Source organism: Ascidiella aspersa, chromosome 4 (genome assembly GCF_963924565.1).
Source record: "Ascidiella aspersa chromosome 4, kaAscAspe10.2, whole genome shotgun sequence".
In the NCBI taxonomy this organism is placed as follows: Eukaryota; Metazoa; Chordata; class Ascidiacea; order Phlebobranchia; family Ascidiidae; genus Ascidiella; species Ascidiella aspersa.
In genome coordinates this window covers 34,048,301-34,062,769 of record NC_139450.1, presented here as the reverse complement: position 1 = coordinate 34,062,769, position 14,469 = coordinate 34,048,301, and the positions used below count along the sequence as shown (strand labels likewise).

Below are 14,469 nucleotides of genomic sequence, written 5' to 3'. Positions count from 1 at the left end.
AATTTGCATGATAAATAAGTTTTAAGTAAAAGAAATATCTCCAGTGCGTGATTGTACCTTTTGGTATAAATTAACCCAGTTTTCCAGAAAGCTATAGAAATATATATTGAATTGAGTAAGCATGTCAAACATAGTGTTTTGTCCTTGCGGAAAATTATGAGGAACTGCTTAAAATTTGTGTAGCGGTGGACAGTCTGAATTTGAAACTAAACTGGCAAATTTCTTTTTAAAGAAAATCGTTGGGTTGGTCGAAAATCTTTGAAATACTGTTAATTCGGTATCGACTCTTTAACCGAAAATTAAAATGCCTATCTAGTTAATTATTGTGGTTTCCACTGGTTATATTGTATTACTTGGAAATTTTACAAAGTGCAAACGGAAATTTGCCGACAGGCGTAAGCCGTAAATTGACCCGTCCAACCTTTCAAATCTGCTGTTTGAAACAACAGCGCCACCCTTCGAAAAAAAATTTTATTTCAATTTGTTTTCTGTTATTCTTTATATTGTAATTAGAATTATTCAGGGGATTAAAACACATTAACAACGTTAAAAGGTAAATCAAAAATACCCAATTAGACTATTTTACCCAAAAAATTATAATCTCTTTGTTTTACTAAAACAAAATGTTGGTCAGTTAAATCTATATTCCTGAAAATAAAACATATTAATGTTTTATTAAAACGATTAAGATAATTATTAATGTTGTAGATTAGTATTTTAAAGTAAGTTATCCCCCAAAAGAAAAAAATTAAATTATTTATTGACAATGATATATTTAGAAAAGTAGTCATTTGACGCCAGACTTGGACAACTAGATTTATTTTAGCTTTTTAAAATTAGATTAGAATTAAAATTAGAGCATTTCAGTTTTTCTAAATTAGATTAGAATTAGATCATTTTGAGTTTTCTCAAATTAGATTAGAATAAGAATTACCGAATTCTTGAAAAAACGAATTTGAACTAGAATCACATACAAGCAATTTAATTTAATCGCAAAATATTCTTATAAGAATGTGAATGGTAAAGCCTTTTTATGCTTTTTATACTGTAAAAATTACATACAACTCGTTCCAACTAAAGAGTTTTAATTGAAATTCTGTGTTTCAACTGAGTGACTAAAAATGCTGTTGGACAAAGTAGCAGTTTTGGAAAAATCCGAATTAGATTAGAACTAGAATTAGAGCACACAGGCAATTCATAAATTAGATTAGAATTAGCCGCATTTTGCTCTAATTCAATGAATTAGAAAACTAGAATTATCTAGTTGTCCAAGTCTGTTTGACACTGAGTCATAAATTGTTTTCCGCTCTATTTTTTTTTTTTTAAATTTAAAAAAATTGTAAACAACTACAAATTGAACAAAGTAGAAACATTAGGAAACGCAATGGAGAGTTTAAAGCTATTAGCAGTAGGCGACGATGGAGTTGGTAGAAGAACTTTGCTCAGGGCGTTTGTGAAAATCAAGGAAAATAAAGATGAAGTGTGTGTGAGTATACACCCAAAGTCATCGCAGACTCACCGAATCTGTCACTTAATGATGCAAGCAGAAAAAAACAACTAGCCTTCAGTGAGGTTCGAACTCACGACCTCCGGTCAAGCCGGGACCGTCACTCTACCAACTGAGCTATGCAGGCTCAGAGAGAAACGAGTCGAGAAACAACCATACGCCAATGCTTGCTCAATCTGTTAGTACAAGCAGCTTCATATAGCAGCTTTAGAAGGGCCAGATCACAGTTGTTAACACACATATGTGTGTGCATGTTTCAGTATACGTTAATAATAATTTGTTTAAACAAACCAAAGATACAGTACGTTCTAGGTAGGTTAATGAGCCCTCGTAATGTCTTTAGATACATCTCTATGTGAACTTTCATCAAAACTATATTATTCTTAACTGATTATTTAAAAATATATGGTTTTAGAATCATTAAATATCATGAACTAAGAACCAATCTGCATTTGTGACAGATTAACGTAATTTTTTTTCAAAGCACTTTATATGTAAACGTTTCTTCATAAATTAAACAGTTGAAAATGTTGAAAAAAATTACTTAGGTTGTATCAATATAGCATATATAGACACCTTCTGAAGCTATTTATCCGGCTAACAAAGTAATTTAAGTCGATTTTATAAAAAAATCATTGAAATACTGGAAAACTCTAAAATGGAAATCTAATACTAGACCTACCTGAACACAAACCCTACCCTTAACCAAAATCAATAAATAATCATGTATTGGTGCAAGTGTAAAAGAGCGATCGGCTCAAATAGCCACTTCATAAATTTCAAGTGTGCATTAAACCTTGATTGCACATCTTAAAAATTAACACTTCCATTAAATGCAGACTTACCAGAATAGAGGAATATATTTTAAAGTCAATTCAAGTTTTAACATACTTATATTTTCTGATTGATCTTCAAGGTAAAAGCTTACAAATTTAGCAAAAAAATTTGAATAAGGTTGCGGGCTACCGTTTGGGTGGGTCAAGTATTAATACATTTTTTATTTTATAATAAACCCACCTAAAACTCTAACCCGGACCCTTACCCAAATACCTTGCGTTGTGGTAGGATCTAGACCAGGGCCGAATATTGTTGTAATAAAATCACCATAACAGTGTTTTGCAGGAATTTGAAAGCTACAAATTGAATGCTGTGGTTGAAGACAAACCGTATCAAGTGACTCTTTGCCATACAGGTACCTTGTTGCACTGAATATGTGATATTTGAAATCACCTTGACCCTTGCAAGATAAATGTCGACCATAATCCCTGATAATTAATAGCAAAACAATCCAGCAAAGCTAGCAATTCAAGTCAGACACATTAAAACATCCTGAAAGATATATATTTGGCCAGTAAAGCCATCAAGCAAACAGGCATTTAACGCTAAGTATAAATGACTAAGTAGTCAATTCCTTACTTATTTGCTTACAGTTTGCTATTGTCTTTATTTTTTTATTTTTTTGAAACAGCTAAATGTCAGTTCAGAACACCTTTGGTTTCAAACAACTAAGTCCAAAAAAATATTACAGATTATATGCATAACTAAGGCATATTAAAAATATTATTATTGACTTCTTTATTATTAACCATTGGTTTACCTTGTTTTAAATTTAATCATCTTGTTTACCAAACATAGTAAATACATAGTGTAGTACCATGTTATGTTTGTCAGCATTTCATGTAAACTCTTCCTTCACAGCATTGGTGCAATACCGACGACTACAACCTTTGAACTACCCAATGACCAATGTGTTTCTTGTCTGCTTTTCTGTTGTTTCTCCACCTTCTTTTCAAAATTTAACAGAAGTAATTTGTTTTTTAATATGAAAAAGTGTTGGCATATAAAGTAAACTATGAGATATCAGTTAGATGTACAGTTTTTAAAAAGTTATGACTATATGTTACCATGATATATACAAACACATATATAACAACTGTAGTTAGTTTTTTTGCCAGGTTTGTTTGGCATGTATGCCCTTTTTAAATCGTTTTTTGATTTTTATATAGCTTACATATTATAGTAAGTGTTTCACAGACTAACCAGATCCGTCAATCCATTTAGGATTTCATGCAAGCAGTTCCAAGCTATAGAATAACTAATCTTGGTGAGGTTCAAACTCATGACCTTGGTCTTGAGACTGTTGCTCTACCAACTGAGCTACACAGGTTCAGAGGAAAACAAGTCGAGAAATAACCATAGCACCGTTGCCTGCTGCATCCTGTTTGTAAAACTAGCCGGTGGTTAGGTTTGAACTCACGACCCCGGTCATACTGGGACCATTGCTCTACGAACTGAGTTACACAAGCTTATAGGGGAGCCAGTTGAAAAACCAATCACAGCACCGGTGCCTGTTGCATCCTGTTCGTAAAACTTGCCTGTGGTGAAAAAAACGGAAGCTACTCGCGTACCACCTGAAAAACCTTCGCGTACCACTAGTGGTACGCATACCACAGGTTGGGAACCCCTGGCCTATATTAAAGGGAATATCGTATGTTTTTATTTTTTTACATAGAAGTTTTACTTTAATTAACACACAAATGATTAAACATTTTTATAAAAAAAACAAAAAAACATTTTTATAACAAAAAATGTTAAAAGCCAGAATTTATTTGTATACAAAAACTGTTATAAAAAAACTACTTTTAATCTTTATTTAAGGATTGTAATATCTTTCTTTAAATTAGTGGGTTAAGCAAATTACCCACCACTGTCCAAACACAGCGTTCTTAATTGTTGGAACCAAATCTGATCTCCGTGAAAGTGTTAAAACAAATGAAAATCTAAATAAAAATGTGGAAGGAGCAATCAGCCACGAAGATGCTACTGAGTTAGCAAGAAAATTGAAAGCAGTCAAATATGTGGAGTGTTCTTCTCTTACTCAGGTAAATTATTTGAAACTATAAAGTAACTGTACATTGCCAAGATATTGTTTGCTTAACTATAGAAATTTTACAAATATGTTCACCAATTAACTGTAACATTTGTTTGTAGGTGTTGAATTTTAACATGATTTGTAAGTGAATGGAAATTATAAGTTTCACACTGTAAACCAGACGTTCTAAAACTGTGCATCATACAATGAATCCATTTCATATCTAAACTCTATTGCAAGAAAAACATGCTTACAAATGTATAATAATTATCTTCTGACGTTTGCATTTTCTGAAATTAAATTGTTTAAAAAAACTTCAGCAATTGATTTTGAAATTCTGTTACCGTCAAACAAATAAGTAAGACAATACAATTTTCATCCCAAGGGCATCAGAAGTTCAACAAAACTTTTTCAAAGAAATTACATCGATAAATTTGTTCTTAGGCCCAAATAAGTAAACAATGGTTGCTACTACACGTTTAAGTTTAAATTCTTGGAGGCTTCACGATAATTTCTAAACACACAAGATAAATTTGCAACAACCTAAATCTATGCAACGACCACCAACTGAAGGGGATGCTATCCACACATGGGTTCAAGCCGGGGGTAGTCACGCCTCAGTGCACATGCGCAGACCAGGTTTGAGTTGGCGGCGAAAAGTAAAAAATGAATAACCAAAGATAGTGAAAAGTTTTTTAAACTTTGGTAAAGTAATTTAAAACTAGGTGCCCATAAACTTAATTGCATTCCATTTTCTCTCCGCCAAAGATCTTGGTGTGTAGTACATGCCTATAACACGATTGACATAATTTGGTTTATTATATTGTCAGCCTCACGTTATGCGTATATTTTGGAGAAAATAGGCAAACGATTCAACCAAAAACACTTGGCCTAAATCTTTGGTGCCCACAATTTATGGAATGCAGTCTACCAATCCCCAATAGTTAGTCATACATGGTATTGTGTTGACTAATACATAGTGTTATATCGCAGGATGGAGTTAATATTGTGTTTGATGAAGCCATGTTGGCAGCAATTCAGCCAACAGAAACAAAGTGCTGTGAAAAGTGCTCGTTAGTTTAAAGAAATGACCACAAGTGGATCAATAAAATAAACCCTTTGCATCAGATGTTAAAAAAGAAATAATCCAATTAAAGTTGACATAGTGGCTATGTTGGTTTGATTTGTGGTCTTTACTGAATGCTTATAAAAATAACACCTTTGAATATCCCAAGTGCTTTATTGTTGACAAACTTAGCTAAAATGCCATGATATGTCTCTTAGTGTTGTGTGTAATTCTGCATTTTCTGTTGTTAAAAATTTACCTTTTTTATACAACTTTGTTTTACCTTAAGTAGACTTCCTCGGTATTAATATTATAGTGTATCACTGCCTAGTTTGATGTGTTACCTTTTTTTAACTGCATGTTTTTGCCTTTCCATTCTTACTTATACTGTAAAAATACACTTATTCCAGAAGTGAGATTTTCAAGTATTTAACTTTTATGGTCATGATGTTTACTTAAAATATGACTTTGTTTCAAATGAATTGTTTTGCTGTTTTTTTTTCATTCTAGCCAGTGTTTAGTTATGGTGAAGTAAAAATCCTTAAATTTTGTTATATATGTGATGATTGCTTATGCAAATACTATACATGACCTGCAAAGAATGTGCAAGAAATATCATGGCCTGCGATGTTGTCAACATTGGACCACCCTGTTATAGTTCATTACTGCTTTGTTTTATGTGGAATAAACTGTACTTATTCTTTGCCATCCTTGCTTTTACTCTAAAAAATGTTGTTTTGTGTTTTCTGTGCATCTGAAGTTGCTTGTGTAAATTTGTTAATGTTTTATCACTTTCTTGCCATAGTATTTTGAGTTTTAACACTTAATATATGACCAATGAAATATACACACACATATATGCTTTACAACTGAGATCTGAACTTTTTGAAGTTACTTTTTGACCAACGATAACGGTTTATGTATCATTAATACACCGAAAACCATCGCAGACTCACCGAATCTGTCGATCAATAAAGGATTTTCATGCAAGCAAAACCTGGCAAAAAAACATCCCACACCTGGTAAAGTTCAAACCCGTGACCTCGACTATACCAGGAATATATATGATATGAGAATTTGATCTACTCAACCTTTTTAGCTTTGCAATTCACTTTTAAGCTAGTTTTATTTATTTTTAAAATAATTCATCCTATAAATTGTATGTTTAGTGCTAGTCCAGTAGTTCTCAACCCTCGTGTCCCCCCCTGCTTTTAACAAAAACTAGATTTGTATTTAATGTGTTTTCAATTGTGTTACTGCTCCACGTTAATAACCAATACAGCCATTAAACGAAGTCTAACGAATAAAAAAAACACTTAACTTTTTATTAAATTAACTTTACTTTAAAATAACTTAGTTAGTCATTGCAAAGCTTTTTCTTGCACTGCGCCGATTTTTTTTTATTCGGCTCTGTTTTGTAGTGAGACAAGCGAATGTCATTACATACGTCAAGACGATTTCTAGATTTCGTTTGATGCACGCCAGATCAGAAAGTATAACTTCGCAAAGATAGATAATTGCAAATCAAACGCGCATTACGACGGCATTCTTCTGAGTAGTGGGTACGAATCTCGGATAGACACAAAAATGGAGCCATTACTTTTGTTATTAAATGCCAGCTTCGTTGCAGTGGTAAAGGAGTTGGCAGCCATTGCTTTAAACTCAACGAGCATCTGTGATTTATAACGTCTGACGTTTTTATGCCGACCCTTGATTCTATTCAGGGCATGGAGTCGATAATAACGAAGATTTGTATACTTTGCCGCGAAAAGCTACCTGCTTGCAAAAAATTAAACTATTCACAACTAAAAAGTTTTTATCTAGCGAGTAGGGATCTGCAAAGTAGAATCCAAAGGTATTCTATAACAAAAGGTTTCGAATCTAGAGTAACGAATTTAATAATTTTTGAATTTTCTTTTTGGAAATTACAAATGAATAAGATTCTAAACAACTGCTAATCAAAGAAAGTGTTTAAATTTGAATGCATATAACTAAACGAAAAACTAAACAAGAACCTAAAATAAGTGCATCCAAAGGACCAAAAAGTCCGACTTTTAGACTTTGAGGTCTCGGACAATGCACTAATTTGACTTAACATTGTGCTCCAAAACATCAAGTTTAATAATACTTGACCTAACTAAACCCAAACGCTAACCAGCACCCTAACCCAAATAATGTGCATTGAATTAATAATTACATAAACGCTTTAGGCTCCAATACCTCAATTTGTGACGTAACAATCCTATGGTACCATAGACGAGAAACTATCTCATTATGCCCACCCAAGTTTGGGCTTTTTCACCAGCATTTAAATAATTATTACATTAACGCACATTATTTAGGTTAGGGTTCGGGTTAGCGTTTGGGTTAGGGTGGGCCAAGTGTTATTAATGCCATTTCACACTTTTTGTAATCTTTTGTGAATGTTCAACGAATATTTTCAATTTATCTACGCCGGGAGTTTACCAAAGGTCCAAATTAGTGCATTGCCAAGACCTCAAGGTCTAAAAGTCTGGACTTTTCTGCGATTGGATGCCCTAATTGTCGTAGACCTTTTTGCTTAGAAATGCACTAATTTCTAACGGACCGGGTGCACTCGCGTATGTACAACTGGGCATAACTTTCCGCAATAAAACAAACAAATTTTATCGGTTCCACTTACCCGATATAAACGGTAGAATTGGAATCGATTACAATTGGATTTGAATTAAAAAAAAAAAATTGAAGTTAACTTGCAAATTTTGAGGCGCTCTTTTACTTATGTACGTAAAAAGTTATGCAAAAAACAAAATAATACCGCATACCACAACGCATATTGTTTGAGTTAGGGTGCGGGTTAGCGTTTGGGTGAGCCGTGAGGGTGGGTCAAGCAATATTATGTTTATTATTAAGAATCACTTGACCCACCCTCAACCAAACGCTAACCCGCACTCTAAAACGCTAACCCTAACCCAAGCAATATGTGTTGTGGAATGCGGCATTTGAAGAAAAAAAATTTTTTATTAATTTTTACCTACAATAGTGAAAGAGCGCCAAAACTTTATTTTGTTGTAAATGCAATGTTTGCTTGATATGCAAACCATTAAACTGGTGGCAGTTGGCGATGATGGAGTTGGTAAACAAACTCTGCTCAGAGCTTTTATGAAAAACAAGAAAAAGGTGCTACAAGAAGAGGTTCCTGTAAGTATTCTGGGCTATTGCTGAAGCTATAAAAATAACACCAATAATTACAGTGCTGCTAAAACTATCCAAAAAAACTTTAAGGATTTCTATGTACAAAAGTGTTTATTGCTAGTTTTATAATGCATCAACTAAATATAAACTTAGTAATTTATATTTAGGTCTATATATATATATTTCTGTATAGAATTTTTTTATTTATAATAAATATTTTATACATGAGATTATAATTTATTTCATTATGTTTTAAACAAAGGTTTTAAAAACGCTAATGTTTTATGTTGTAGATTGCGGAAAACTATGCAATTAAAGATGTGATTGGCGATCAAAAATACAAAGTTGTTCTATCTCGAACTGGTAAATCGATAAACCTAAAAAATAAAACTGTCCCTAGGTGGGATTTAAACTCTTTAACCTTGGTCATACCAGGACAGTCACGTTGAAAAGGTTGCACAGTAAATATTATCACCTATTAAACAAGTTAATTTTCCATAGGTGGAGAATATTACTATCGACTAAGAGCTCTAAAATATCCACAGACTGATGTGTTCCTTGTCTGCTTTTCTGTTGTCTCAACTTTACCATTTGAACATTTAAAAGAGGTAATTCGTAACATGATTTTATTTACAAAATACTAAGTAATTTATGATTATGGTAGATATTTGCAAGTTTGAAACAAATTGCTATGCTTTTCTTAAACATTACATAATGTTTAAGGTTTTACAAAAAAAACACACTAAAAATCCTACTTGCTTTTTGGAATATTAAATAAGGTTTAATGATGTTTTACAAATAAAACAGTAAAAAACCTACTTTAGTTTTTTAAATATGTTTAAGAGGCAGTTGAATGTATAGTTTATTTTGGTTTCACCTATTTTTTTTTATTTAGTGGGTTTGGGAGATTCATATTTATTGTCCCAAGACTCCATTTATCTTTGTTGGACACACTGCGACCTACGCGACGACCCCGAAACGATAAAAAGATTGTTAAAAAATGAGGAAACACTAATCAGCCAAGAAGCCGGAGACAAACTTGCAAAAAAGTTAAAAGCAGTGAAATACATTGAATGTTCTGCCCTAACTCAAGTAAATAAGTGTTTTGACTCATTTTTACTGTGTTTTCATTTTATCAATGCTTTGAAAAAGTAATATTTTTAAAATAGTGTCATTATTAACATATTGAATTGGGACTCCAGCCATAATACCAAAATAAGAACAACACCAATGTCAGAATGAAACACACTTCAGAATAAGAACAAAATAGCACTAATACCTAATATATAGTCGTAATACCAAAAAAATCGGATTAAGACCTAAACCCGTCGGAATAACAGCTAAACGGCCAGAATCATCAGGTCTATACAACATTTTAACTAACCCCAAACCCCACCTCCAAGTACATCACTAACTCCTTTAATAATTTCCACCCTAACCCATTTTTTACACCCACCCATTACCCACCAATAACCCCAAACAGCCAGAAAATCCGGGGGCAAAACAGGTGCGCCCTAACGGCGCCATTCAAACTAGGGCGCCCAAACGTCGACACCGTAACGGCCGATGATAGACCCATTGCCCCCGATCATCCCATACCCTTTACCTACAGTTTCAGGGTGTTTTAATGCTATGGTTTTATAGATTTTTCTGCTTTAGGTATTACTGCTTTTTAGATCTTATTGTGTGTTCCTGAATTGTTTTGTTGTTATAGAATGATGGTAAATTTTACTGTTTGCAATCTTTAACTGTCTACATTTAACTGCTTCTTACTGTTTACACTTAACTGTTGTAGACTGGCTCTTTAGAACAATAACCAAAATAGAAAAAATACTTAGAGAAGTTAAAATGTTATTTTGTCCCCATGATCTAATGAAGAGCTCCAGCTGATAAGTTTGCAGCTCTATTTGAATTTACCAAATATTATTCTTCAATTCATTATTGGACAAATGAACCTGTGGCCTTTTTGGGGTATTCCCGAAAACCCAATAGGTAAATAAACTACAAAGGGGAAATAAACATGGGAGATTAAAAAAACACTATTTAAAATGTGACAGTGTCTTGAAATAAAGCAGTAAAAAATTAACAAGTATATAATCAATAACAACCAAAGATGGCTTATTTTATTGACTTATCTTAATGAGAAAATGGAGATTAATTATAATAGTAAATGAATATTTTTTTTAGCAACTTTTATTAACACTCACTATCTCACTATTTGGCTGATTTATTGTAAAAATGTTTTGTTTTTTAAACAGACTGTTTTATTATTTTATAATTGTGTGCAAAAGTTGGTGAAATGATGCCAGTGGTCTTCTAAAAATTCTTTTAAGCACCAATAAGTTCAAAAACTTTTTACAATTCACTAACTTCAAACGTATTTGTGAGTATTGAAAACCAGTTTTGAGTAAATTACGGTTCACATTTAATTTGCAGTTTGGAGTGGATTATGTGTTTTTTATTAACTTTTATCTACACTTACAATTTGGCTTATTTAAATTAAAAATGTTTTTTTTTATTGGGCTGTTTTATTGTGATATAAATGTGTGCAAACTTCATAAATACTTTTTATGATGCTAGTGATATGCTAAAACATTCTGTTGGCACCTGGAAAATGTGTTGTAACTCGAGTAAATTTACAAACTTCAAAATAAGTTTATTAAAAATAATGTTTTGTTTAATTAAAGTCGTCTTTGAATTATAGGAGGGAGTTGATAAAGTATTCGCTGAGGCCATTTCAACAGCAATCCAACCACCAGAGGCTAAACTCCAAAGAAGATATATCTTGTTGTGACGCAATTTCAAGTGATATATTCGAAGCAATATTTGCAAAGTGAGCGAATTTGCAACTTTGATGAATTAAATTCTTTTTATTTTGTCAAAAACAATGTTTTCTCTCAAACAAGGTCAGTCAGAGTTACATTCTTATGACCCAAGCCAAAAACACAATTTTTTCTTCTTTTTCTTAATGGGGGAATTTACCTGAATTTAAACTGGTTTAATCCACGATTTAATTTGGAAGCTAAAGATTTTTTTTTGAATTTGAAAATTTGGCAAGGCTACAGGGTTGTGTTTTTTCGTTTTTTAAAAACATCCAATTTTATGGGGAATTTACCCAAAATTTTAACCGAAAAACAGTTAAAATCACCTTAAACTGGTTTAATCCACGATTTAATTTGGAAGCAAAAAATTTATTTGTTAAAATTTGAAATTTCTAATGGCTATAGCTTAGAGTAGACGTTTTTAGATATTTGTCTATAATTCGAAAGCGTAAAACTCTTCAGTAATATTTATTGTCGTGATTTCCCATCAATAATACTTATTTTTAATTTTTATCTTATTTCATAGTATACCGATTGTTTTTTTTATAATTATGTCATGGTTAAAACAATTTAAGACTTTGTTATATTAGATTTTTTTGTAATAACTTGGATAGATCTTCTATCCCACTCTCTGTTTTCGAATTAAACTTTTATAATTTAAGTTAAAGTGAAATAACAGAAAAATGAAGGTAAAAAATGAGCTCTATCGCCGACTCAAAAACAACATCAAAACACTAACGATATTTTTATTACCTTCATAAGGTTTTCATAAAATGCGATATTTACGATAATAAAAGAGAAAGTACGTTTTGAGATAACCAAAACGGAATTACAGACACGCACAAGTTTTCAATAATAATTAATTAAAAGAGAGATACTAGTCAAACCAATATTTTTAAGGCAACCAAAGTAGTACCGGTAAAGAAACAATAAAATTAAAATATCTTTTAGAAGCAAGAATAAAAATAATGTAATAATTTCAACAAGAAATTAATATTGAGAAGGGGAATATTAAACAAACAAGCTTTAAATAAACAAATATTTTGTGAAGATATGATTATATAAAAACAAATAAGCATAGAAAGAAACTGCGTTTGCTTGTAAAATGCTTGAATGGAAAATATTTTTAACCCTTTGCTGCAGCTTGTCGCAAATTCGTGACACACCACAAACTAAACCTTTTCACTGCCATAACATATACTTGTCGCTTTGTAAGAAACCTGTCTTACACGATATGCCGTTATCCTGATGAAGACGTCTCGTATAGAACGTCGAGACGTCGAATGAACAACACTCGGTTATACATTATGCCTGGCAGAAATATTTCATTTCATAACATATACTTATTAACGCATAAGGCAAATTTTAAATAACGACTGTATACGTCAGTTGTGCTGAGTCAGATAAAATCGTAGGCGCTTTCCTGTGGGTTTTTGCTCGAGTATTGGTAGTTACTTCCCTGTGGTCTGAATGCTTGGTGTTGGTTTGGTTTGTAAGGGTTGCCAACAATTGGAACTTCATAATTTCTGAAATTCAACCGAAGAAAATTGAATTAACTTCCACAACTGTTTTACAATTCATCGAAACAGCTAAAAGTGAAAAATATAAAGCAAATAAGGACGTAGTAATTGGTTTAACGCAGGTGTCGCCAAACTTTCTTCTTAAAGGGCCGCATAACTGTTAAGATTTCCAATCGCGGGCCGGGTTTAAATTTCTGTCGAACTTCATTGACTGGATTGTCGTTAAAGGAAGGAAATATAAATAACTACTATGCAATAAAATCTGTAGCGAGCTTTAATAAAATGTCCTAACGTTTAAAACGTTTAAAAAAAGATTGCCGAAACGCGTCTAATGTTTGACGTTTAAATAAATATTGCAGGTACGGCGAGCCGGTAAATAAATGTTTCTTTTTATCCAGGCCATTTCCTGTTTTACCAAGTCATCCCATAATCTCTTTAATGTATTTAAACTAAGATTTCAGTTTTATATTTGTGCACGACATCGAACGATAACCGAAGGTTTTTTATAGGTTGACTTGTTTTAGACGTACTGATATGACGTAACGTTATGACGTCATGTCTGAAATTTTCATATCACCACAATATGACGTCTCGATTACAATATGTGGGTGTGATGGAAAAAGAGCTTGAGAACTAAGCGAGTAGTGACTTTTTGTTATATGCTATTCGAATATTTAAGCGTTCAATCAGAACTCACCCAACATTTTCAACTTGACCTGGAATATCAGCATCTTTCATCTTTGTTTTTTTGTTGAAACGAACTGAAGGTTCATCGGATTCTGTAACAACATTGTTGCAATTACTTTCACTCATTGCATTTAACAATGACTTGGCAAATGAATGTTTTAACCTAGGTCAAAATGCGGCCCACCACGTTTTTTTTACAGAATGTTTTTTTCTTTGCTTGATATGTATTTCAGATCTTAATTGACTTCGCACTCCACAACAATTTTATTTCTAATACGACCGCTTTTAAAAATAACTCCTACCACTGGTTTGAAGAGGGGTTATAAAAATATAAGTGGATTTGATCCAAGAGATAACTTCGACAACTGTTATTTCAACTTCAAACAAATTTTCCCAAACTTACTTTTTTCTTTGAACCACAGAACCCGGAAATGCTTCAAAGCTCCAATTATCAGAACAACAAGCGATATTATGAGCAGGATAATGACGAGAAGCAGCGATGATAGAGGCACAGAAGTGTTGGCTTGTGGGAGAGGGACTGCCGATGTTGAGCCATTAGTACTTGGCGCTTGTGGAATTCTTGCGCTGACTCGAACAAGGAAGTGCTGGCTTGTGTGGAAAGGAGGCCCCGAATTTATTGTGACGTTGTACTCGCCCAGGTCTGAATGTGAAGCCTAAAAATATGCAAAGCAAAGTAAACCGAATTATTTGATTTAACCAATCTTTATATTTTACGCTATTTTTCTAATTTAAAAACTACATTTTTCGTTGTTAACATATACTTATTTGTTAGCTTCCACAAAACTGTGTGCTTACTTTTA

General features: G+C 32.6%; 1 protein-coding gene and 1 pseudogene across 2 annotated transcripts; both read left to right on the top strand.

Moving 5' to 3' along the window:
* The first annotated feature begins 814 nt into the window (after nucleotides 1–814).
* Nucleotides 815–6,614, top strand: LOC146157626 (cell division control protein 42 homolog). Its single transcript, XM_083387451.1, has 5 exons — nucleotides 815–1,486; nucleotides 2,630–2,699; nucleotides 3,206–3,312; nucleotides 4,192–4,389; nucleotides 5,373–6,614. The coding sequence occupies exons 1-5, from the start codon at nucleotides 1,385–1,387 to the stop codon at nucleotides 5,460–5,462; spliced, it is 567 nt and encodes a 188-aa protein (XP_083243577.1). The 5' UTR covers nucleotides 815–1,384; the 3' UTR covers nucleotides 5,463–6,614.
* A 1,105-nt stretch (nucleotides 6,615–7,719) lies between these two features.
* On the top strand, nucleotides 7,720–14,422 carry LOC146157625 (cell division control protein 42 homolog; annotated as a pseudogene). The gene is made up of 6 exons (XR_014494809.1): nucleotides 7,720–7,731; nucleotides 8,580–8,625; nucleotides 9,121–9,227; nucleotides 9,515–9,711; nucleotides 11,324–11,452; nucleotides 14,071–14,422. The product of XR_014494809.1 is annotated as a cell division control protein 42 homolog (transcript).
* The last annotated feature ends 47 nt before the right edge of the window (nucleotides 14,423–14,469 follow it).